Source organism: Poecile atricapillus, chromosome 1, assembly GCF_030490865.1.
Source record: "Poecile atricapillus isolate bPoeAtr1 chromosome 1, bPoeAtr1.hap1, whole genome shotgun sequence".
In the NCBI taxonomy this organism is placed as follows: Eukaryota; Metazoa; Chordata; class Aves; order Passeriformes; family Paridae; genus Poecile; species Poecile atricapillus.
Window position 1 is genome coordinate 14,540,830 of NC_081249.1, and position 24,799 is coordinate 14,565,628.

A 24,799-nucleotide genomic window follows, 5' to 3' on the forward strand; every position below is an offset into this window, starting at 1 on the left:
AAGGTCAACAAATGAAATGTTGGCACCACTCCTGGCTGGTTGTGCTGTGTTTAACAAAGGTATTTCCTTCTCTTCTCCTCATGTTCTAGCACATGTTTCATCTGTCAAACCAACTTGCCTTGACTGTTCCCAGGTAAGTATTATCATTCTGCTCCAACTCTATTTTTGACTCAGTCAGGTCTCTTTCAGGTTTGAGGAGAACCATATTTAGCAACAAAAATGCTATCAGACCTGAAACCCTCCCTCATATCAACAACCTGAAATATACTGCACAGAATTAGCATATAAAGAAACTACTTTTAGAAGTCTTGCTTTTAATTAGGTTGGTTCCCATAAAAATAAGACAGGAATCACCTTTCTTATTCTAAACCAATGATTGAGGTGCTTTCTTGCTGTCTTGAAAGCCCATCAGACCAACACACAAATGACCTTGTTTTCCTGGAGGAAATTCTTTACCTATTTGCGAATATAAAATGAAGAATTACTGATTAAATGTTTCACACCTGTTGGATGCTGAAGCCAGGTACTTTCATCTGGTAAATTTAAATTATCTTTTATGAGAATAATTATATAAAAAGCTTGCAGCTTGCACTGAAAGGTTTTATGCAAGGTACTCTTCTGACAAGCCAAACATTGCTATATTGTTCGTTAAGAATTGCTTCCATATTTTTAATGTGTGAGAGCTGTCTTCAGAGGGGATCCAACTTTTTCATAAAAAGTATATCTTAAGCCTATCATATTCCAAACAATGCTATCACTACTGCAATAAGAGAAAATCAGGGGTTGCACAGGGATTTCATTACACTAAAGATTCCTGTTACAGGAGTCAAATGCTGAAAACACCAGAAGCTCCCGACTATTTTAACTTTAAAGATAATAACAAATAGCAAAATTTAAATTTTTTCAAATCCCTGAATATGCTAGACTGGATGAGATACAGCATGCATACCATCTCTTGAAGCCTGCTGAGACAGTACTTCTGCATGCCCTTTATGAGGGGAAAAACCAGCAAACTAATCAAGGGAGTATTTTGTCGTATCCCCTTATGTGTTCAAGCTCCCAGTTAAATACTCCTTCCAAAAACCACAGGGCTGCCATTCATGAAAATGGATGGCAAAAGGGATTTGCCAGACTGGCCAGGTACCTAGACAAAGCTGAAGGATGCCCAGCCATGCAGGAGTCCTTAGCACTCCTTCCCAGCCCTTTCTGAAATTCAGGCACCCACCAAAGACCTTCCTGACGAGAGGACATGGTGCACCCAGTGGTTTTCAAGCAAAGATCCTGATAAAGTTCTTGGTCAACTGGTGATAACCAGTAAGGAGGTAAATACACACTTCCATCAGTTGTTAGTCTTCCACTAATTCCTCCACCCATTCAGGAGGTTTTTACCGTCAATAACCTTTACACAAAGGTACAAAGACATCGGTGTGAAAATTACTTCTCTTTAGACTCTTCCTTCCTAATTCATCCCCAAGCATCTCCAAAACACACAAACTGCCCCGTCACACTGTCTGGTGAAGTGTAGCTGCCATACTTCTGTATGACAGCATTGTTTCACAGAAGAAATTAATCCTCACTGAACATATTATAGCACCAATATGTGATTCATGGCCCTGATTCTCCTCTCCTGCACATCTGACTCCTTCCCAGTGTGGAAGGGCAGAGCCCGGAGGAGACCTGCTGTCCTCCTGGAGTGATGGAGCAGTGCACAGGGCCCACCAGGTACCAATCTCCCCATTCCTAAGGTAGGTCAAGCTCCTCTATTGGTAGAAACCACTGGAGTTGTGTTGGAGATGGTCACTTCTCAAAGCCTTTTGAGCTGTTAAAAGTGATGTTCTTAGAATGTGCATGACTACTTGCTTGCTTCTGCTACGTCATCCAGGTCTTTTGATCACAAGGGACAAATACCTTTAGTTTACTCAAAGTTAACAATATCCAGGAAAAAAGAAGTCTTATTAAAGTGAGAGCAGCAGTTCCCCAAAGAGCTGCTCCAGTTCTGGAAGCAGCTGGGCAGCAGGGGAATGGCTGGTTTGAGATGATGGCTGATCAGCTGAGGTAAGGAAGAGGAGTTGGAGAAAGGCAGGTGTTGGGTGGGAAGGAGCACCCACTGCAGCTCCACGGCTGACACCTGACCCTGGCATTGCTGTAGCAATCTGCTGGCAGGTGGGGACACATTTCAGACAGAATTAGCTTTTCAAGAAACCTCATGGCTGGGTAATGATGTGGAGGGCTCAGCTTGCTCCTGTGGCAGCCTCCAGCAGTGCCAGTCCCCAGAGCTGCTGCGCACTCAGTCCTTGGTCCTGCAACAGGAGCAGAAAGGGCATCGAGAGGCTCAAAGAGAAAATCATTTACTGTCATGTCCTGGGGTGACTTTATGATACTGGTATCCCCAATCGTCTGGTTTATGTTATATATTAAGTTCTGCACCTTTAAGACTGGCTCTGAGAGCACGAGAGGGGGAAGAAGAAGCCGCAGTTTGTGTTAAAGAAAAACATCACTCCCACACATCTCACTCCTGGACTGTGTTGTCTGCAGCACGGACAGACAGCGGGACAGAGCTTCTCTCTGGCTTTTAGTTAGTTTTAGCTAGCTGAGGCAGAGGAGTTCCCTGGACCCTTTTTTTTTTTTTTTCCTCCTTTTTTTCTCTTGGATCTGTGCAAGCCTGCTCTGGACTGAACACCCAGCCAAACCCCAGGAGCTCACGCCTGTGGCCCACCGGGGCCTGGGCCTTGGCACTTTCCAGCGCCAGAGGGACTGATAAGAAACTGAGCGAGCCGAGCTTCACCACATGAAAAGGACTTTTCTTCCTAGACTTGATCCCATCGAACAGCAAGAGGTTTTATTATTTAATATTATTCAATTTCTGTTAAATAAACAGCTTTTTCCACTTCTCTCCAAGGAATTTTTTTTTTCCCTTTCCCGGACCAGTTGGTGGGGAGGGGGCATTTCCCTGGGGAAATCCCCATTTGGAGTTTTCCTCCCTAATTTGCCCTAAACTAGGACATGTCACTACAGCTGGTGACTGTTGTATGCAAGGGAATCCAAAACACCCTGAGATGCTGGGAGAAGGGTTACCTGTAAAAACAGGCACCATTTGGAAAATGGCAGGTTAGAGTGCCCTTCCCCCAGCAGATGGTAAGCCAAAGGATGCTTGTAAGGAGGGGTTTCTGCTGTCCAGACCAGTCACATGCATGAGCAAGGTTCCTCTGGACAAGCTGTAGCATGACTCAGAGCTGTTATGCAGGGATATATTCCCAGAAATTTGCTACACACTCCTGCTTTGGTTTGCTTAAGTGCTTTCCACCAAAATATCATCACTAAACAAAGAAAATATTATCATCTCTACAGCCTGAAAACACTATCATGTAGCTGAGCTCTGTTCTTATCCCATAACAGCAACCTCCCTCCCTTCTATGCATTTCTCAAGCTGCTCAGATAGCTATTGTCCTCTGTCTTTTTTACTTTCCTCTCCTCTGCAGTCCTGTACATGAATAAGCATTACACGTCTCTTTTCATGCATCACCCACATCAACACCAAACCCTTTTCTTTTTCCCCTATCAGTCAGAAACATACCAAACAGTTCCCTTTAGTTCTCTTCTTGGATTGCTTGGATGGTTAAAAATGTCAAATCAGCTTCTACAAAAACATAGAACTAGAGAGGTTTGGCTTCTACCTACATATAAATACAGAAAGTAGTGGAGATAAAGCAGAAACAAAAAAAGAAAGAGACTCATTTGTGACTTCTCACCTCAAAAAGCAGTACTGAAAGAGGCAGAGAAGGGCTGATAGGATTATTGTTGTGCAAAAGGATTTTCCTGCAAGGAATGCATGGTCTAGGGCTAATCAAGACTTCTCCTCTATAAAGAAGGTGATGGAACAGAAGCCTGTATAATTATAAGGACATAAATGCAGAGAAAAGGCAGGTAATTGCCTCTTCAAGTAACAGAAACATCTGAAAGTTCGTGTGCTAGGTTTAAAACTACCTGGAAGAGATGCTTGTCTCTCTAAGCCTGGAATTAAAATGTGCAACTCCTTACTGCCACATGACAGAGCTCAAAGTACAGTGGAGTTCAAAATCAATAAAACTTTTTGTGAAAGAATGATCCATTGAGGGTTACAAGCAAGATACCTTTAACTCCCTAGAAGTAAGTTTTTAGGCATATTAAAGGCAGGCTAACAGGGTTAGCTGGGATACAGGGCTCACCTCTCTTTGGTACAATCACTTGTTCTTGCAGGTGACTTTAAAACTCAACTCAATCTGAGATCTGATACAGAACTAGACAAATCATTGTTTTGAACAATTTTTGCTACACTCACATCTGCTGTGCAGAATGGAAATGTCAGATTGCAAGATTAAACAACAAAAATAAAAGACTCAGTGAATTTTTAATTTTGCAAGGATTTGTTTTTTTTCAGAAGAATGCAGACATCCCTCTTATGCAGACATCCCTCTTAAAGAAGTTGTGTATCTAGTGATAGTAAGTGCATTAATTTCCCACTATAATGCCAGGACTTGCCATCAGCACAACTGGCTATTCCAAAGAGTTACAGAGTAACCAAAAAGTTCAGTGTATATTATATGATGTATCTATTCAACTCTTCTGTGGAAAAATAAGATTTTTTTTCTTTTCTATGAAAAGTACAGGAGAAGGTAGAAACAGGCAAGAATTTATTTGTTCTGGTTACGTATCTGGTAACACAACAGCTGGTGATGAAAAAAACTGTTAGGGACCATGATTTACACACCTCTTAGAGAACTATAAAATACAGCAAGAGCACAGTCAGCTAAAGCTGAAGATGTTTAAAACAACCCCTAGCAGGTGTGTGCAGAAACCTTGGGGGGATTTCAGAACTGGAAATCACAGTTAGCAGTCTGAGTTCAGAGAACCATGTTCCTTACCCACATTGGAACTACCACAACCACTGTCCTTGGAAGGAGGAAATAGATGTTAGTAAAACCCAGGAGGACCAGAGATGAAGATTTGGCTGTATACTTTTGGTCATTAATAACTATATAACTAAGTGCTAAAGATGAACAACACCAGACCAGAAAAATTCAAAACATACAAGGACAAAATAAAGAAACAGCCTCATGAATTTGTCTTTTAAAACATTTACTCTACTTCCATACAGTACAACTAAACAAGTCATCTGAAGGAAAACTCTCAGCTAGTACTTTCAGAAGACAAAAGCTACAGGGCCAAAAATAACTTTTGCCCCAACTAATTATGGACATTGATGTTACAGGATTTTCAGCTTAATAAAGAAATCATGCCTGAGTCTCCTCCTTGGAAGACAACTTGGGCTGAGAAATATTTCAATGCTCTGGCATGATCAATGCACAGAACGCGGCCCCAGCATAAAATCCATCCATGTAGCTCACCTGGGCTTAAACTGCTAAACTGCATAAATCTTTGAAATAAAGTCTAAAGCAGCATAGGAGCATTTACAGTATGTTATGCTGTAAGAGAAATGTGACACTGTAGAAACAAAATACTTTTAAAACAGGTTTTCTAACTGGGGAAAGCTTTATAACACCATCATCCTCATTTGTGGTATGGAGAATTAGAGGCTGATGGGGTTTTCATTTCAAAAACCAATCACAACTTAATTAAACTCATTCCATAGTTTATCCTAACCATTACAGATTTATGCCCTATTTCTAGTCTTCTACTTTTTGCTTCCATCTCACCCCACTCAATTCTGCAATCTCCTCCCCAGCTATCTCCTACCCTAATGTTTCCAGTTTTCAAGTACTAGAGATCAGACTGCACAAACTGTTTCTTTTCTTTTTCAAGAAAAGAGGTAAATTAAGCCTCCACCACTTTGGGGGTGTGTGCTTTCCTTTGTTCATTGGGTTACTCTCAGAAACCTCCCACTCCCCATCATTCCAAGGAGCAGTGATAGTCAAAAATGCACACAGCCTTCTGACAGCCCTGGCAGAAAAGCCAAATCCATGTAGAATATAAAATCTCACCCCTCCACACGTTTTCCTCCAAGTAGAAACTGCAGATGCCACAGGTACTGGCTGCTCAGGGCCATCCTCCCATGCCCTCATCCCTCCACATTTAACCTCCACTAAATTTCATGAATAATGAAATCCATAAAGATCCAAGTGCTATTTTCAAAACTGAAGAGTCTAATTTTTACTTCAAGGGACCTTGATGCTCTCCTATAAATCCCATACTCCTCTTTAGCCACAACATACAATGCCTTAGGAAAATGGTCTTTTGGGATGGGACAGACCATGAAGAAGGTGGCTTAGTTCTGAGTTGTACGTTAACTGTAAAAGCCATTTCCAAACTGTGAATCTTCAAGGCAATAATTTTTGCAACTTTATGAAAACACTCACTCTTCCTTCCACCTTCCAACAACAGAAATAACTGTACCAAAAAATTCAGCCATCCTTTAAACAAGCATTGCCAGGAAAGTTAACACACACCTTTTTTCCTCTTTACTACGGAGACATTTTACAGGTATTTTACAGATTGTGCAAGGCTCTCATAAAACAAATTTTCTCAACTTCTTAGAGTTTGCATAGACACAAGGACAGCCCATTTATGCTGTAAGATTCATGATAGCTGCTATAAGATGTCCTTATCTGCTGGCAGAATTTGCGAACTCAAGGTTAAAACACAAAGTGAGCAGAGAACTTAGAAACTACTGATTTATTAATCCATGATGCACTAATGTCTAAAATGCATTTGTGTTTGCTGGGTCTTCTTTTTTTTAGATTTTATTTTTAATCCACACTCTTCCACACTCTCACCATTTCATAAACCATATTTAATTTTCAGTGTCTTGGGATAAAAAAGTTTTGGTATGGTTAAATTAGTTACTAAATAGTTCATTAATAAGTATTTATAGCCCCTAAAATAATCACATGAAATTTTTGAGGATACATTAAGAAACAGTACATTAAATACAGTGACACTGGAAAAGGTAAGCAGAAAAATACAAAAAATGTAATAATTTAGTCTTGGATAGTTTCAGTTTGGAGTGTAAAATTTAAATGGAATTTTCTCCAGGCTCTTCACACAGCCAGGAGTAAATAAATAAAAAGACTCTCTTTGGTCTTCTAAAGAAATGGAAACCAGCAACTCCAGTTGTCTTTAAAGTCATTATGATAAAGTTAGAAATATAAATGTTTTGCTGTAAAATTATGTACCTGTAGTTAGCTTGATTTAAAAAAAAAAACCAAAACGTCTTGAGAAGAACTTTTTCTTTTAATTAAAAGTTTAAAATAAATCACAGGACACATTCTAGCAGGGAGGAAAGAAACAAGAACTCCCAGAATAATCAGCTTAACGTATTTTATAGATTTAGTATGATTTTTAGATTGGATTTCAAGTGTGCACATTAGCAAAGCAAAAAAATCTCACTTTAATGCCAAGTGCAGAAGCTACTGAAATACTGTTACGCAGACTCTAAACCAGATTTTACTATTTTTATTACAGGAAAACACTCTCTAATTCTCTATGCCTCATATTCACCATCTCTCAAGTATTCCAAAAAGACCACTTTGCAGATGTAGGAAACCCCACTAACAGGGGATTCTGGCATCACCAAGCCCCTGGGTACCACACCAGGAGCTGTTCCTGGAGTCTCCCCAAGCCATCCCTCCTCACTTGAAATCTGAGCTGCTTTTAACCTGGAACTAAAAGCACAGAGATCCTCAGCGGAGTTTTCTTACTCTCATTAATGATGCTGGGTAAAGTGTTGAGGGTAAACTTCCTGCCTTTGCCACTGCCTGGTCTCTGTCCATCCCTGAATTTACAAGCAGGAGAAATCTCCTAAGTGAGGCTTCCTTAATTTTGCTTCCTCCTTGAGGCCTGTAAATCATCCCATGATTAAATGAACGTTTCAAAAACTGGCTGAATGATGGTTTAAATTGAAGTTTTTTGGCAGCCTCTCTCCCCACTCTGATGGTGATAACAACTCAAATACTTTTGAAATCAGTGGTGGTATTTTATATTCCAAAAAGCCCGAAGTTTACCCTTCTGGAATCCAGAAAAGAAGAAATAATTAGCTGCTTTTATTTTGTGCCAGCAGTACTCAAAATGCAAAGCCAGAAAGCAAAAATCCTACTTAAAATGCAGCCATTTTCTTCATGTAAATACAGTAAGATCCTACAGAGAACTTATTTCATGACTTTTTCATAAAATCATGGTATTTAATAGCATCACACTAGTACAAGGATGCTGGACTGTTAACCATCATCATCAGATTCCAAAATTTGCAAATTTGGAGCACAAAAGGAGACAAAACATATTTATCTTCTTGTTTTTGAACTGTATGTTTTAAAAACAAAGCTAGGAACCTATTTTATTAATAATGAATGAGAATTGCAAAATTGCCTGATTGCAGGGCTGCTTTTTTGTTTGTTTGTTTGTTAGAACTGTATTATCACATTTGTTTCAAAAGAACTGGAAATTCTTAATGTTAAAAAACATCACAAGATCTTACAAATTAAACACACATGGCTACTATAAACTGTGAGCATTAAACACTTCTGAGGGATGGACGGAATCCCAAGTGACAAAAGAATGAGCCTTCTGCTCCCCAATTATCTCCAGGTAACATCTTCCTTGGCATTTAGATGTCTGTGACACAGGGAATCATCTTTTTTTCTAGAGGTTCAGCTCTCAGAAGTGAACAACACTAGCCACCTTCCCTATCCAAGGTGTCCTCTGACAGCCAAAGCCAAGGAAGAGAGCATGGAAGAGACACCAGAGGCTCACTGCTAAAGGGAGGGGCTGCACTATGTGGGGCTCCCCTGAGGCTGCTCTGCACCCAGAAACAGTCCCAGATGGCACTCACAGTCTGAACAGTGCAAGGGAATAGACTTTTTAAAATTCACAGGCACCAAAGCGTGAGGAAACATCTCCTAGACTGCTGGAGGACAGCCACAGAGCTGGAATGATCTGGGGGGATGAAATCCCTTGCCAGGTTTTATGTAACAATAGGTAAATGCTGTGCCAACAAACACAGAGCCTGGCAAACACCAGGTTAGTCTGCAAGGGACTTTTTTGTTTGTATTTCATTTTATTTTATTTTATTTTATTTTATTTTATTTTATTTTATTTTATTTTATTTTATTTTATTTTATTTTATTTTATTTTATTTTATTTTATTTTATTTTTTTAACCTAGTCAGGCTTTTAGTTCTACAAAATGTCACACGTATTTGTTGGTTGTTTTTAGCCCAATTAATTTGACATTTTAATTCAGCTGAGGCTTTTATTAACATGAGCTACTTAATGTGGATAGGTAAGAGGCCCAGAAAAAAATCAGAACAACTACACTTAGAAAAACACCTATTAAGGCAGAAAACCATCTGGGACACTGTACAGCCCCAAGTGAAATATGAAGTACAGTATTTCCAAACAGATGCTTATCACAATATAGAGCATAAAACAGCCAGGACAGAGCAACCTTCCTGGTTCTCAACCAGATGTGCTGTACCCAGCTTGGACACTGCCATGGCAGAGGGGATGGGACTCAGCTGGGAAAACCCAGGAAAGCTCAGCAAGAGGAGACAGAGGCCTAGGAAACACTAAGTATTGGAAAAACTAAACCAACCTTCACAACAACCCTTCAGCTCAGAAGAAGGGCTGCAGTAATGCAGCAGTCTGTTTTTTGTGCCGTAAGGGAATGGAAATACTGGCCTTAAATTGCAGAGGGAACAATTCAATATCCATTAGCAGTAAAAAAAATTAAAATTATTCCTCTCCAAAACAGCAAAGAGAAAAAGCACTGTCTGTAGGGAATGAAGGATGCCCACCACCAGGGGTGTTTAAGATTTGGAAGGTATGGCAGCTCCAGATTTAGGCAGCAGAGGTACAATGGATAATCTTCCAAATAATTTCCAGCTCCCTGGCTCCGAGACACGCACATCACACTTGGAGCTTTGCCAAGGTCTTTGCAAGGACCAAGATTTTAACCTATATACACTGCCCTCTTGCACTGGAAAGGTTTAGGAAAGCAGTTGGGAGATTAGGATGCCAAAAAATAAGCATCTAGTGCCATTTTAGCTGTCCAGGGTTATCCAAGGAAGTTGCATAGGGCTGAAAGATTAGCTGTAAGATCTGTGACTCCCTGGAGCAGCAGAGAGTGACTGCAAGGAAAGGCAGCCAGAAAGCCAGGCTTTATTATTTTAGGATAATTCACATAAAAATCTTCCTGCAACATTGATTGCATAGACCTCCATGAAAATATTAATCTTAAATTGAAAAATTCTGAGCACTTCTTTTAAAAAAATAGATTAAACTGAACTTCTTTGTAACAAATGTGGCTTGTCTAGAGTCTTCTGTCCAGCAAAAAAAATTTTGGCACGATGCTGACTCTTTGCACTTAAGTCTTTACTACTGCATCCCACTTCCCATGATGAGCATTAATTAAACAAGAATGCATGTTCACATAGTGATCCTCCAGACATTCAGCATGGTAGTAATTTAATAAAACTATCTCCCTCCCATGTCTTTCCAAGCACTACTGACTCAAGTTCATCCTTGTTTTAATGAGTGCCTTGAAAGAACATGAGAGCCACACATAACAGATGGTACCACCTGGAGATGTAATGAATACATTTAGAAAAGACTTTAGTACCCTCTGCTCCCCTAGTCCTACTGGTACTATGCCACCATCTTCTGACTTAACTGCCATTGATTATAGGAAGGGTTTCATCTTTTTTTAGCTTCGAAAATTTAAAATTATACATTTCAAAAGAACAATCTCGTGTAAATGATAGGTAGCTAACTTTTTAAATGGCAGATTTCTGTTTCCTTTGTATTTAGAAACCTTCAGATTAGGCCAAGTCCCTGCTGTATCTCAAAAAGGAACTATCCCAGTTCTGTAAAAACCCCAGTGAGAAATGGCTTTGTCACAGAAAAATTTCAATTTAATTCCAGTAGTCAAATCTAAGAATGCCTTTAAAACTATTTTCAATAGGTTCCAGTGAGAAGGTTTATATAAATTATTAAAAAAATGTATGTTTTTCATGTTTGAAATCAAAATGAAAATAAGTTTAAATTTCAGGACAGGAAAACCCTAGTTTCAATGGAAAATTATGGGTTAATGAAAAAAAAAAAAAAAAGTTGGATTTTCCCTTTTCATCAATAAAGTAATTTAAAAAAAAGCTACATATATTCATTTAGGAAAACTGACTATAGCCTCAGAATTGAAAGCACATTTAGAACTGAGGGAGTGGAAACAGCAAGCACAAAAAAAGGCTTTTTTAATACTGCTACCAAAACTTTTCAGGCCAACAAAATGGGAAGGAACAGCAGCGGGGTGAACAGAGAGCCCTAGAGGACTTGGACTGTCTTCCTCTGTTGTTTGTGAAGTGTTTTCCCATTTCTGAGCGACCCTTTCCCAAGGAGAGCATCTCTGCAGCCAGACTCAGGGCAAGAGCAGAGACAGAGCTTGCTGACACCATGAAGTGGAAAAATTAAACGTAAAATAGACTGGTTACACAACAACTGGCAAGAGAATTAATGCAGAACATAAAAAAGCTGCACCCGAAATATATTCTCACATTTACAGATTCATGGTTTCACCACCCAGCATGAAGGGGTCTCTGGTAGGGAGTAGCATAGCTCTATTGACAGTCCCCAAATTAGTGACAGAATTGAGGAAACTTAGCAAGAAGAGCAATTTGGAAGACTGGCCATGTAAGAAATTCTCTTGTGAACTTCTCTTGCATATAAAAAAGACAATTTAATCCATATATTTCAGGCAAAAGCAGATGACCTTTATTGGCAATGACACTCAAAGCTATTAAAACCAAAAGAAAAGTAGGAATTCATCTCTCCTTTGCATTTTTAGCAGCATGGGCAGTGGAAATCAAATAAAATTTTAAATGTGGCAACAAGATATTTGTGGGCAAAATGCATCTATATGTATAAACACTAACAAGCATAAAATAAAACTATTCTTATTTTTGTTGACAGCCCATATTGCTTTCTGAATTGCTACTCAGTAAATGATTCAATACTTGGCTTTCAAACACCGCAGGCAATTTTTTCCCCTTGAACTGAAATTTAAAATCAGGATATAGAGGTTTTGTATCCCATTATTTTTGTTTAGAATACAAACTCACTTCTGCAGTGGAGTTGCTTTTGCATATGAGAAATGAAAAAGCTTTATTTAATAAATTTTAAATTTTAATTAAATAACATGTTCAGAAATGAATATACCTACACCCAACTGTTTATCTCAGGTAGTCATATTTTTGAACATAATTAGGCAGCATTTTTAGGTAAGTTCAATCTGAGTTAATAGCAAAAACAGTGCCTTGGTGGCAATGGGACAAGTAGACAAGTAGAGAATGCTAATGGTCTTCAGCAAATGCCCAGTCAGGTGCCACAGGAAGGCTCAAGTGGGAATTAGGAATAAAAAAACAGATCACAAAAACAAAGCTCATAAAAAGTAGACATTTCATTAACCTACTCCAGTGTCTGAGCAGTGTCTGGGCTGTGTTGCCCAGAAGGATGTTAGGCAAAAAAAAACAAACCCCAACTTGGCAAATGCTCTTGGTTGTACAGGACTGATAGCGGGTGCAGTAAGTCAGAATAACACCCTCTTTCATGTCCCAGAGGGTGCTGCACTTTGTGCTATTCACCAGTTTCATATGGAATACTTCTAATGTGAAACATCACCTCAATTTCTCATAGTTCTGCTTATTTAAGACACTCCTGAACATTAATTCCAGAGGGGAAGATACAGTATCTTACCTCTTCCTCCCTTGCCTCTCAGTGAGGATAAAACTAGCTGGTCAGACCACAAGACACCACTAATGATGCCCTCTCTAAGACAGAAAGAGGCTGTCAGAAAAGCAAACTGCCCTATTAATTTCAGCCACACATCTCATCAACTCCAGTGTGCACAGTCCAGGCTTTATGCATTATTTGTCCTGACCCACACATTTCACTGTTGCCTAAAACCTGTCAAAGAGAAGACACTCTACCTAAAATCCAGAGAAGAAAAACCTAGAAGTGTACACAGGGTACTACTTCATAGCATAGCGTTTAATTAGCAAGCATTGATCCCTCTAAGACAAACCATTTGCACTGTGCATTACAGCCCCCTCATTAAAAAGAGGGAAGGCTCCCTAGACCTGTATTTTGGAATTTCAAATACCTGACCTTATTCAGAGTATATTTTTCACTAGCACTAACTCCTCCTTGAACGCAAATGCTGCCTAGGATGACACCTTCTTGGGCACAATGCATGATACTTGCTGCTAGCCATGGAAGTCCTTAGCTCCTCTGTCCTATTTTGTGAAAGCACCATCACCTTCAATTTCATTTCTGCAACTAGGAAGTTGCAACATGGGAGAAATTGTTCTCAGTTTCCCTTATTCTCTTGCTGCTTTGTATTTTTTATTGGGGAAAAAAAAGAAGAAAACCTCTCAGGCTTGGTACCTCAGCACAGTCATTTGATACCTCTTTCAGTGACCAGCCCTCCCTGACATAAAGGTGAGCTTTCCTGAAAGCCTTCACAGGGACATCTGTCAGAGCTGTGAAATGCCAACAGTAGCTCCTGCTCTAGCCTTTGACAAGTGTTTTCAGTAGTTTAGGATTAAAAGGCAAGTTTCAGAGACTGGAGCATTAGGCTGTTGTGTTCCTGTGAGGCAGCATTCACAAGACTCTGTGGGACTAACCATGGGATGCCATGGGATGTTGCAAACCTGCACAAGAGCTTGTAGTGATGGATCAAGATGCCAGGCAATACCTGTGAGTTTGCCCAGCCTTCAGAAGCACTGTGAAATCTTTTAAAGGTGACAGAAGTCACATGAGGAAGATTGTAGCATCTTGTAAATGCTCTGGAGGGTGAAACCAATGCAGCTAACAAGCGGCTCTCAGCCATTAATTGCCCCAGAAGGGCAGCCAGTAATTTATTAAAATTTATGTGAGACTTTGTTACCATTTTCCATGCTATACAAAAGGTACTCCAAAATTACGATGATAGGGTAGCAACAAAAAAGTCCTTAAACACATGTCAGGAAGAACCACAGTATTGAGAGTGCATGAAGAGGCCTGAAAACTTGCAGAACAAAGAAGCAAGAAACAACACAGAAAGAAACGGGGTTTAACACTGTGAAGACAGCTTAGGTAATTTCTTCCTGCTGCAAATACCTTTTCAAACTCAAACACAGACATCAACGCTTTTCTGTCCATGTTTCCTGAATAAATTCTATGGAGCCAGCACAGTGGAAAGCTCCCTTGCACACTGTTGCAGGTCCCAGGTGTGAGTTCCCTGGAAAGTGTGCCAGCATTGCCCAGGAAATCCTGCAGCACATGGAGGCAGCAGCAGAGCTCCTCTCCCAGCAGCCTCCAGGCAGATAAGAGCACCTGGAACTACCACAGACACTGCTGATCTCCAAAGACTTTTTCAGGGAGTATGCAAAAAAAGGTGCTGGCTCTGCAGTTAAGTTGATGGGATCAACAGCCAGCTACACTCTGCAGAGAGCTAGTGATGTACTTCTTTTAGATGCTGAAACCCTAGTAATGTACAAACCAGATAAGTCTTTGAAAGTGAAGGAACCACCACCAAAGAAAATTTCAAAAAATAAAGCAAAAAATGAAACAAGCTTTCATGGGACAAAACCTGGAAGTACTCTCTCTAGAAGTGTTCTTTGCATGAAGTGGCAAAACCTATTGAAACACAGAGTGCAGACAGAGGTGGGGCCAGAGGGGAAGGAGTGATGATGCCATGATACACTGCTGTCCCCTTCTATTACCTCCCACTAATAGAAAACAAACCTCAAAAGGCCCAACTTTTCCTTCACAACTCAATCATAGAAATGCAAACTCTGTGCCACAGCCTCCAACCTGCTCTCCGTGTGCAGGCTGCCCCTGAACAGCACAGCAAGGGGCGTGTTTGGCGCCACAGCTCTGACCGTGGTTTGTCACTTGCATAGTCAGAAGCAAACACATGGAAAAGCTCAAATATCCCACAAGAGAACCCTCTTTGATTACAAAGCAAGAGACTTGACAAGATGGTGTCAATATGGAACATCTAAATGATTTACACAACAGTCATTTGGGAAATAAAACAATCCATTAAGGATTAGCAATGCAATGTTAATGTGATATAACAGGACAAAAAAGAAGCAATTGAGCACACAACAAACTTAGGTTCTGACAGATAAACATAGGAAAGGACAACCCACATTTTCAATTTACATATATATCTAGGCATTGTAGCAGAGTTGATACACACAACTATTTGCAGGGTCAGTAAAGTCTTGCAATATCTATTTAAGACAAAGTGGTCACTGACTGAGAGAAGATGTTTAATTATTGCAAATCAGCATAGTTTTAGTAGAAAGTCAACAGAACTATGTTAAATTATAGCAGCTGGGGACAGCATCTGAAAGAAGTGTGGAGCTCCTAGTTTGTGGTGCAGTTATTTGAAAACAATTCTGCAAGAGAAATTGGAAGAATCAAGACTGAATTTTACTATTTAATTTAAATTCATGTGGTTCTAAAAGTGAGAATGTAAAAACAGAAAGCTGAGAAAACAAACTTTTGGCAATGACATCTGACAACAGCAAAGGAGCTGCATTCTCATCCCACACAAAAAGCAACAGGAATGATTAAGCTTTAAAACACACATATGTACACACAAGAACACATATAACCGTCCAAGAGCCCAGAACTATGTCAGGATCATAAATGTGTAAGGCAAATAAATATATTTAAAAGATTCTGATACCACATGAGGGAACATTCAATATGAGGTTAGAACATTTCTGAAAGAGAGAGGATTTCCTTTCTCCAGCCGGTTGCAATGTTTCATTTTCCCAGAGCAATGGAAATGAATTTCCCAGAGCAATGGAGGTGAAGGAGGCAGTGAGGTAGCACATACAAGGTCACCCATTCTGTTAGTGACTTAGAAGATGTAAGCAAATCTCTCAACTCAGAAACTGGATTGCACTCAAGAACACCACTTGCAGGAAATCCTCCTGCCTTTTATTCGTAAGGGACCTGGAAAAAGTCAACGCTGCAAACAGAACATTGCAGTCATAGCAACAAGCAATTCAACATATACTTTTCAACAGACAAGACAGTATTTTACTTCTGGTTTTATAATTTCAAGGTCAACAACTCATCATGAGCACTTGACTTGTCTAGCTGGTCATCAATGTCTCAAAAATAATCTCCTGTTAAAATCTCAACCAAGGAAACCTCCTCACTCAAATAAAAAAATGTGTGTACAGGGAGATCACTTGAAAAATTACACCTTTGTTCTCCTTATCTGGAAATTAGTATAGAAGGATGGAGAAAAGCCCAAGTCCATTAAATCAAGCACTAGCCTTTTACTAGTAATTAGCATGCTATAAAATGCTACAACCAGGTACACAAAAGCATTGAAATTGAGATTAAAAACACCTAAAACCTTAGACCTTGAACAGAATCTTTAAGTAGTGCTCAAACAGCACAGTAAAGCCAGTGGAAAGTCTCTTTGACCCTTCCCATTTTCAGTAAGGACTCTTTTAAAAAATATTTTTATATTGCTATCAGTAAAAACCCATTTGAAAACCAAAACTGAAGGCTAAAAATAGGACAAAATGTTCTGCATGGTTGATGAAATTTAACCCTGTTAATTAGGCAGCTTAATTTCACAGTCGGTACAAATCTGATATTACCCTAATAAATGTATCAGTTTTTAGCAAAGTGTCATGCATGAACACAACTGAAATAGTGCCTTTTTAAACTTTTAATGACATCACATTCAATATCTGATAAAGAAACCACTGTTTCCTCAAAGCAGCAGAAGAAAGTAAAGAATTGGTGATGTTTAGAAGGTAATGCCTAAAGCATAAGGACAATGGAAAATTTTGATCTCTCCCAAGTATACTAAATAACATCCACATGAATTTAAATGCTCAACAAAGGTGTTAAATTTAATGAATCCATTTAGGTAGGTAGTTAGTCATACAAAGCTTTCATTACCCTTTCCTCTCTTATCCATTTTTGTACTTTCCTGCAGTGAAAAAGTTGAATTTGAAGGAACAGATAGCAGAGACCCTTGGAGAGCTTCAAGGGCTATCCTTTGCCACTTCAGGTAACGTAATTGCAGTGTAACCCCACAAATCATGAGTGCAGGCTTTACTCACTGACCCTACAACCTGGGTGTGGACTCAACTTTGCTAGCAGCACAGGCTGAGAAGCTCCACAAATGACAGTGAAGGACAGAGCATGAAACAGACACAAAAATGTGTTTACATGTTCAGGAGGGGCAGGGACCTTCTCTAATCCCTGGTTATTTGGATTATGTTTGATAAGTAGCACTAATCTCTATGGAGTTTATGCGCCATGTAACTGAGTTACCCAGCATTATGATTTTTTTAAGCCTCGCTGGTCGAAGTTGTTTTTTTGTTTTTTTTTTTTTTTTTGTTTGAAATGCTTTTTGAATTTCTTTTTTTATAAATCACAATGAGAAGGACTGGGGAAAATATATTGTCTTTTTAAATTTCTTACAGATTTTGGCATGTCTTGTGACCTGCCTGCCTGGATACTACACAATCACAGCCCAACTCTGCACTCCAGGATTTACCAAGAGGTTTTTACAGCTCACATGGGGTTGGCTGGAAATCTTACTAAGCATCTCCCTGAAACACGTGTGTCAGTGGAGGAGGTTACTGTGCAAGTGTAAACATGAAGAAAGCATGGAAGCAAAATCCATTTAAACTAAGAATTATTAGTGGAAGGTGGTTGTTGATCAGCCTACGGGGAAATGTCTGGTGATCATGAGAGGTCATGCAGCGCTCTGGTTGTTAGGCCTCATACATAAGGCAGACCAAAGAGGTGTGCAACAAGGGGGACCTGGTAAAACATGGGGGACGTTGAAGGACTTTTGGGGGTTTTTGATAGGAAAAAGGAAAAACGACCTCTACATTACACAAACAGGACACTTGAAAAGCCACAGAAATATCCCATACTTACTTTTATCTTCCTGGTTTTCTTCTGCTGTTTTGCCTTCCTCTTCCTCCTCCTCCTCAACCTCTTTCTGCTGTGCTTCTTCATGGTGGTCGGCAGCACCGACCGAGAGGCTCTGGCAGCAGTGGTTGAAGCCGCTATCCCGAGGCAGAGTGAAACTTCGGGGCTTTCCCCCATTCCCGTTCAGCGCTTGCATCCGCTCACCCTCCACGAGGGGGAAGGGGCCGTAGTGGTCTTGCAGGTGGCACTTCTGGGTGGGCAAGGTCGACTGCCGCCGGTGCTCCGGGGACACCACGGCCACCTCGGAGAACACAGAGTCCTCCAGCGGCAGCGTCTGCAGGTAGTGGAGTCCCGAGCTGGTGAGCGGCGTCTCAATGAGGTCCTGCCAGGAGCGCCGCTGGCTCGCCGTCTTGCGCACCGGGGACTCGGTGGCACTCCCCGCCACCTCCGGGCGGAACTCCTCGTGCGACGACTGTGACTGCGACGTCTCCGTGGACGAGAGGCGGCTGTGCTTGGGCTCCACGTAGGGGCTTGTGCAGCTCATCTGCAATGTCAACAATGTCTCAGATCACACCCAGACCCACTGCTAATAATAACCTGACACTTTTCATTATCAGCGATGGCACCCGGTTCATTAGTCAGTTGAAAACTTCCCTAATTAACCTTACCTGACCCTAATTTTAATGCATACCCATGTCTGTATATGTCACACCTGTAGGTCTAATACTGATAGTTATTCATAATAACTATCTTTATTATGTCACTTAATCCATAAAATAAGCCAAGAAAATTTGCAGGAAACTTCACAAAATAATGCAAAATATAGCACTATGGAAGACATAGAAGAGAGGTACCTGATTCATTCAAGACCTTAAAAATGCTATCCAAATGCCTGTTGTTCTTCTGTCTTGCTTTTCTTTGGAATCATGCTTGCAGTGCTTCAGTACTGTCATTCAAAGGTCTATAATTTTGTAAGATGAAGTCCTGCCTTCAAATTAAACATCACAAATGCTCTTTCCCCTGAACCTCTTGAGTGTTCATTTCAAAAACCATATCCAAGTAAGATGCATTAGTTAACACTGAGTATGCAGAGTGGAGAGTAAGTTAGAAGTCTATAATATAGTTTTAGACCAACAACTGCTGCAAGAGGAAAGAAAAAAAAACAAATCCCCCTTTTTTTTGTAATTGTATTTCTCTATAAGAGAAACCTACTTTTTCACAATAACAGAACACCTGGTACTGCAATACAGGACAGAACATTTCTATGTATTTCTCTGTAAATTCAAGTGCAATTTGTTACTGTAAAGCTTCACAGCACAATTGCTGAAGCCTTAGAGAAGAGTCTGTGTTGTTCCTGAGGTAATAACATTTTCTCAGAAAGTTGACAAGGGGGTGCTGAGGGATTGCCTGGATGAGTAGCTGTCCATCATGAATGAAGACCAAAAAGAAAGAATTCTGTAACTTAATCTATTTTGTGCAGCAAGTGGTATTATAAATCCCTGTTTCCTACAAACCCGTGGAATGATGGCCATTGAAGTCTGCAATGTGTGTTGCTTAACAAATGCCTCAAGTCAAGCACAGACTAAAAAACAGATGGTCAAGCACCATCCTGGGCAGGAGAGCAGGCAGAGGTGGCACTTGGGGCACACGTTCCTGGGGACAGCTGCAGGTGACTCACCGAAGGAGGCCGCGGGTACGTGTCGTACGGGGGCGGGGGGCTGTCCTGCTTCGGTGTTGATGGAGTGTCAGCTTCCTCCTTGTCACTCTCGCTCCAGTAATCTACAAGTTACATAAGGATCAGGTCAAAAACTGCCAACAGGTTTTGATGCATTTTTGTATCAGACAGGTTACTTTCACAAAAACAACTGGATGTTCCTCCTTTGGTATTATTGGCAGTGTGATACCAGAATGCTGATGCTGTCAGTGTCAGCTGCTGCAACTTGGAATTGTCTTCATCCAAAGAGGGAAAATTCTAAACATTATGAAGTATACTAAACCTAATGTCCCATTACAGAGCTACTGGAAAACAACCTGAAAATGAGCCACAAATTTAACTCTTGTGCATACCTTGTAAATGCAACAGGCATACAGAATACTCTTAATCCAAGTATCAGACATTAAAGTATTTATATATCTACAAAAATAATTATGATTAGACATGTATTGGCTCAAAAATACTAAAACATTTTTGAACAGAAATTATTAAAAACATAGCTTTGCTAAAGTCTTGTTGTGTGCATAACATCACCAAATGTGTTAAACCAACTGGCAAATCAAACAGGTAGGGGTTATTGCACACATGAATAATCAGTGTTATTTTTCTACCCATTTTCTCCATTATATTCTACCAGTTAGACACGTTTTTCAATTCAATTTCTAATAACAAACAGCTGTATTTAAGGCAAGACAAAAAAACTTTGTCATATATTCGCTTCATAAAACAGCTGCTGCCCTGTTACCCATGCAAGAACATGAAGGTGATGGTAAGGAAAATTATGGCAATGACATTTAAGAATAGAGTTTAAAAAGAAGGATGACAAAGTATAAAGGACATAGATTTTGTGGGCTAAGTTTAATGGGCTACAACGTTTCATTTTTCCAGGAAATAAGTCATGGTCAAGCTCATTTCAAAGGGGAAAACACACAGAAGAATATACCACATGGGAATTTATATTTATTCTGTTACAAATACTTTTTTAAGCAGAACAGCAGCTAACTAAAAGGACACTGAACCTTAATATTCCCTGCAAAAAAATCCTAATTAACTGCTGACTCAGTTCAAGACAGACAACCTTTAACATTTTTGCACATTTTAAGACTTAAGCAAGCATTTCTGCTGTCACTTTGTTTCTGACTGTATTACCTTCCAGTATTTGGGTAAATCACTGTATGACAGGACACTAGAGATCAGACTACTCACAGATCAATCACAGGCAATTTTTACTTCGCCTCAGATGTTCAACAAAGTACATCATTTACTACTCTCTCTTTAATAGAGAAGAAGATTGATTGCTGCTTCACAAATGATCTAAACTAAAAATGCAAGCTGGCACAATATGTAATTTTGTCTTTAATAATTTTTTGTTACAATTACTATATTATATGATCAATGATCTAGCATATTTACTCTTATTCAAGACCTAAAACAGACTTACATTTAAATGACACCATCTTGAAACAGGAGTCTCTATGGTTTTGTATTTTTTTAGATTTTAGTATTGGTGGGGACAGCCTTATTTATCTATTTAATTTTTCTTATTTATCTATTTAATTTTTCCACACAATAGCAATTCCGTTTTTACTCCAAGCCTTTTGATTTGCTTCCTGCAAGCTTATAGCTGAGACATTATCTTTTAACAGTATAATAAATAAATTGCATAAAATTTTTATGACTAAAAAATAAAAAAATCCTAAGTTATGTCTCTAGAAATCTGCAAATAATTAATTTCTGGTGAATAAAAGACTAAATCAGTGAAAGCTCTTTTTCTAAATAAATCCTAGTTTTAAGAAAACTTGTTTCCAGCAACTTAAAACACTTGAAAATATTGGCATGTAGGCATGTTTGTTCCTGTTGCAGCAAAGCCTAATGGTGCGATGTGTGGTAAGAGACCTGTCAGAACTGCATTGTTCAGCGACATTTCTGCAGACTTGAGCTCAACTGTTTATTCTGAAAGCAAAATTTAGCAGTCTCAGTGCAGTTTCCAATTTTGGCTAAAAATACGAAGGTGTTCTTGCTGTCAAATCCACACACAAGAAAACACTGTATGATGATGCTTTTGCACCCCTTATCTCAGATAGGGAATTCTGTTGGCAGCCTACAGCTTGTCTTGAAAATTTCTGTAGTAACGGGGGTCAATTTTCAGATAAAATGTATGAAAATGGCCTCCCACCGATTTTTATAAATGCTCCTCTTTTGGCAACTGACTCATTAAAGTCCATCCAAAACATGTATGATGCTATGAAACAGTTGCTGTATTTCTCTCTGTAGATTTGTCCAATTCAGTGACGGACAAGCTCTGTGCATCAGGCATATCTTGGAAGTTTCCTCAATGACTAATAGACTGAATATATTATATATAACCCAACATTGATCTGCCATTTCCTGAATAAATATCCTCTATTTATATAAACTAGGGATTTTTTCCTCTGATTTATATGACTGGAAAGTATATAACTCCTCCATCCAAGGAAGTCCCTTGATGTATTGCTAACATGCATTGTATTTCATATGAAAAGTTGAAGGTATTTTTATAAAACTGTTCAGTACAGAATGTAACATTTTATTCAGTAGTACACCCACAATTCCGTGATTCGTGCATCTCTGAAGCTATTGAAATATATTTTGTGCACTTTAGATTCAGAACTATTCAACTGTTAATTGAGACAGATTTGACAACTCCCGTTGAATTGTTTCAGAGGTATTATAAAGCTTTACTGCAAAGGGCTGAACCACACAGAAATAAAAGACCTTTTGTCAAATTGAATATGCAGATGACAATTGGTACAGTCACTGAATATAGAAAATTCCAGCTTCATAGTTTCTATAATTGCAAATATGCTTGAGGTGATAGAGAGGTTTTACTTTGCTAACTTGATGCCTCTGCTAATTAGGGACACTACTGAGCTGTGTAACAGCCCTTGTGCCGGGAGCCAAGGAAAATCACCAGAGGCATTAAAACAGAGTATGGCAGCAAGGGGGGAATGTGATACTGCCTCCCACACTCAATACCACTAAGCAACACGAAGAGGGTGAAGTTCCACTTACCTGCCTATAACAATTCAACAGGAGTGAATCGTGCTAGAGTGGTAATGAAGAACTCTGTCAGTGCCTGGGATATAATTTCCATGGTCAGTGGGGTTTCACTGATTATCTTCAATAGGGAGACATTTTAATAATAAGCTACATGAGGCCTGAATGCACATCATCCCATGCCTAGCTGGATCATCTGCTATTTTATTACTCAGTGATTTCTTAGTAGCAAAAATAATTCTTCATGTTCATCTGGATTTTGAAAGGTGTATCATGTGTGTAATTGTGCACTTGGACAGCAGTAGCATAACATATACCTTTTCACCTACTGTCCCACATGCCATTGTAATTCTAGTGCCAACTTACTGTCAATAAAAATTGTAATTTGGCTTTGAATGCCAAAACAGAGGATTTCCTTGAAGACTGTGAGATTCAGAGTTTGTTCACAGCTTCTTCAAGAAGTGACAACAGATGGTACATAGGCTCTTTCAAACAGGTTACTGTAGTACTGCTTAGGAAATACGGATTTCCAAACTGATTTCCAGGTCTGGTGAGGCACTGTGACCATGACTGAAGAACAGTGAGCATGGTGCTGCTACCCTGGGCTGTGTGAATGCAGAGGGCCTGGTGTCAAAAATGACACAAGTTTTTTGGGCCAAAACCCAAAATATTTCTGATGCAGGCTTCAGAGCCACAGAATTAAAAGCTGAGGTTTTGACTGAGTGGGAAGCAGGCAGCAGACAGGCATCTGGATAAGCTCTGGATCATCATGAGCACTTCAATTTTCCAGTGCCTGCTGTTGAGTACATATGTTAAAAAGAGCAGGAATTCAAAAACTACCTGCTTGCAAAAGCAGATACTTGGATAGGAACCCTTCTATGCATCCATGTCATGTCATGTCACTGGCAATTCTAAGAAACAACCTCCACAACACAATTGGACTGACTCTTTCTTTCTTCTGTCTGCGAATGCAATTTCTACTGCAACTGTTTAAAGCAAAGCAGTGCATGATTTTATATATGCTGCTTTTTTAACCCATGAAGTATTAGGCACAAAAAATAAAATATGTAAAATGCTATAACCCTACAACTCCAAGTGAAATGCCAACAGGGCTGTAGCACACACTGCAATATAGTAAAACCAGAAGAAATTACAAAATTTAAGTGGTCTGAAAATCAAAGTCCTTAGGGTAAATCCAATTATCTCAACAGGCTTTAGAAAAATGGTTTTGTTCCCAAGACCAATTTAATGCACTTTTGCCCTCTGTGAATTCAAAACACCAAATGCAGTGTTTGAAATAGTTTTTTTAGCCTCCAGATTCTTAAGCTTCTTCTGATAAGGGACACAGATTCCTCGGTACCACACAGTGGAGCTTGCTGGCAGTATATCTGCTTTTTCAGCTATCTTTTGCAGCCTTCTCAGAAATAATCCAGTATCTGCAGATCAGAGTCCGAAGGAGTTAATCAGAACTCCTGACAGAAAAGGAATTCTCTAAAGCAATAACAGTGATACCCATATGTGATTTGCTTTCAGATGATGAGAATGAGGCCTGATACACAGCAGGGAAAAGAGAACAGATGAACTTGTGATAAGAGCTGACAGAAGGAACCAAAATAACAACACATTACCTTGCTCTTGTTTGATCCTCTCTCTTTCTGCATAGCCAGCAGCAAGCATGTTAATTCTGTTGAGCCATCTGAAATAATATTAAAAAAAAGCAGTGATACCGATCCAGCCTCTTAATTTTTGTGTGCATTTCTAGTAAAAACAAAGCTAGAAGCATCTGAAGAAGATTAAGGACAATGTTATTTTTCATATCAGACAGCTGCTCTCTTTGATACTCTTATTCAGCGAGTCTCCAAAGATCTATGATTTTGCTGTTGAACAAACCATTTTCACAGCAAGGGTTTTATTTCAAATGGAAAACCATGTATGATATCAAACATCTGTAAAGTAAAGGATTTAGAGATAATCAACGAGCTGTTAAGTCTGCTGCTCACAGATATGCCATCACACAAATACTCCTACTGTTCTGATTTCTTAAGAATAAACACCACTTTTCAGAGATTTAAGCAATATTTTAAGACCTGAATTGGCAACT

The 24,799-nt window shown here is 39.5% G+C and overlaps 1 protein-coding gene across 2 annotated transcripts in view; it reads right to left on the bottom strand.

Annotated features, from left to right (window-relative positions):
• CNKSR2 (connector enhancer of kinase suppressor of Ras 2) overlaps positions 1 to 24,799 on the bottom strand; it is a 207,786-nt gene that overhangs the window by 22,832 nt on the left and 160,155 nt on the right. For both annotated transcript variants that reach the window (XM_058833852.1, XM_058833851.1), the window contains 3 exons: positions 24,327 to 24,394; positions 19,627 to 19,727; positions 17,955 to 18,492 (listed from right to left, as the gene is read on the bottom strand). In XM_058833852.1, the coding sequence (XP_058689835.1) occupies positions 17,955 to 18,492; positions 19,627 to 19,727; positions 24,327 to 24,394 (707 nt within the window). The remainder of the gene's footprint in view (positions 1 to 17,954; positions 18,493 to 19,626; positions 19,728 to 24,326; positions 24,395 to 24,799) is intronic.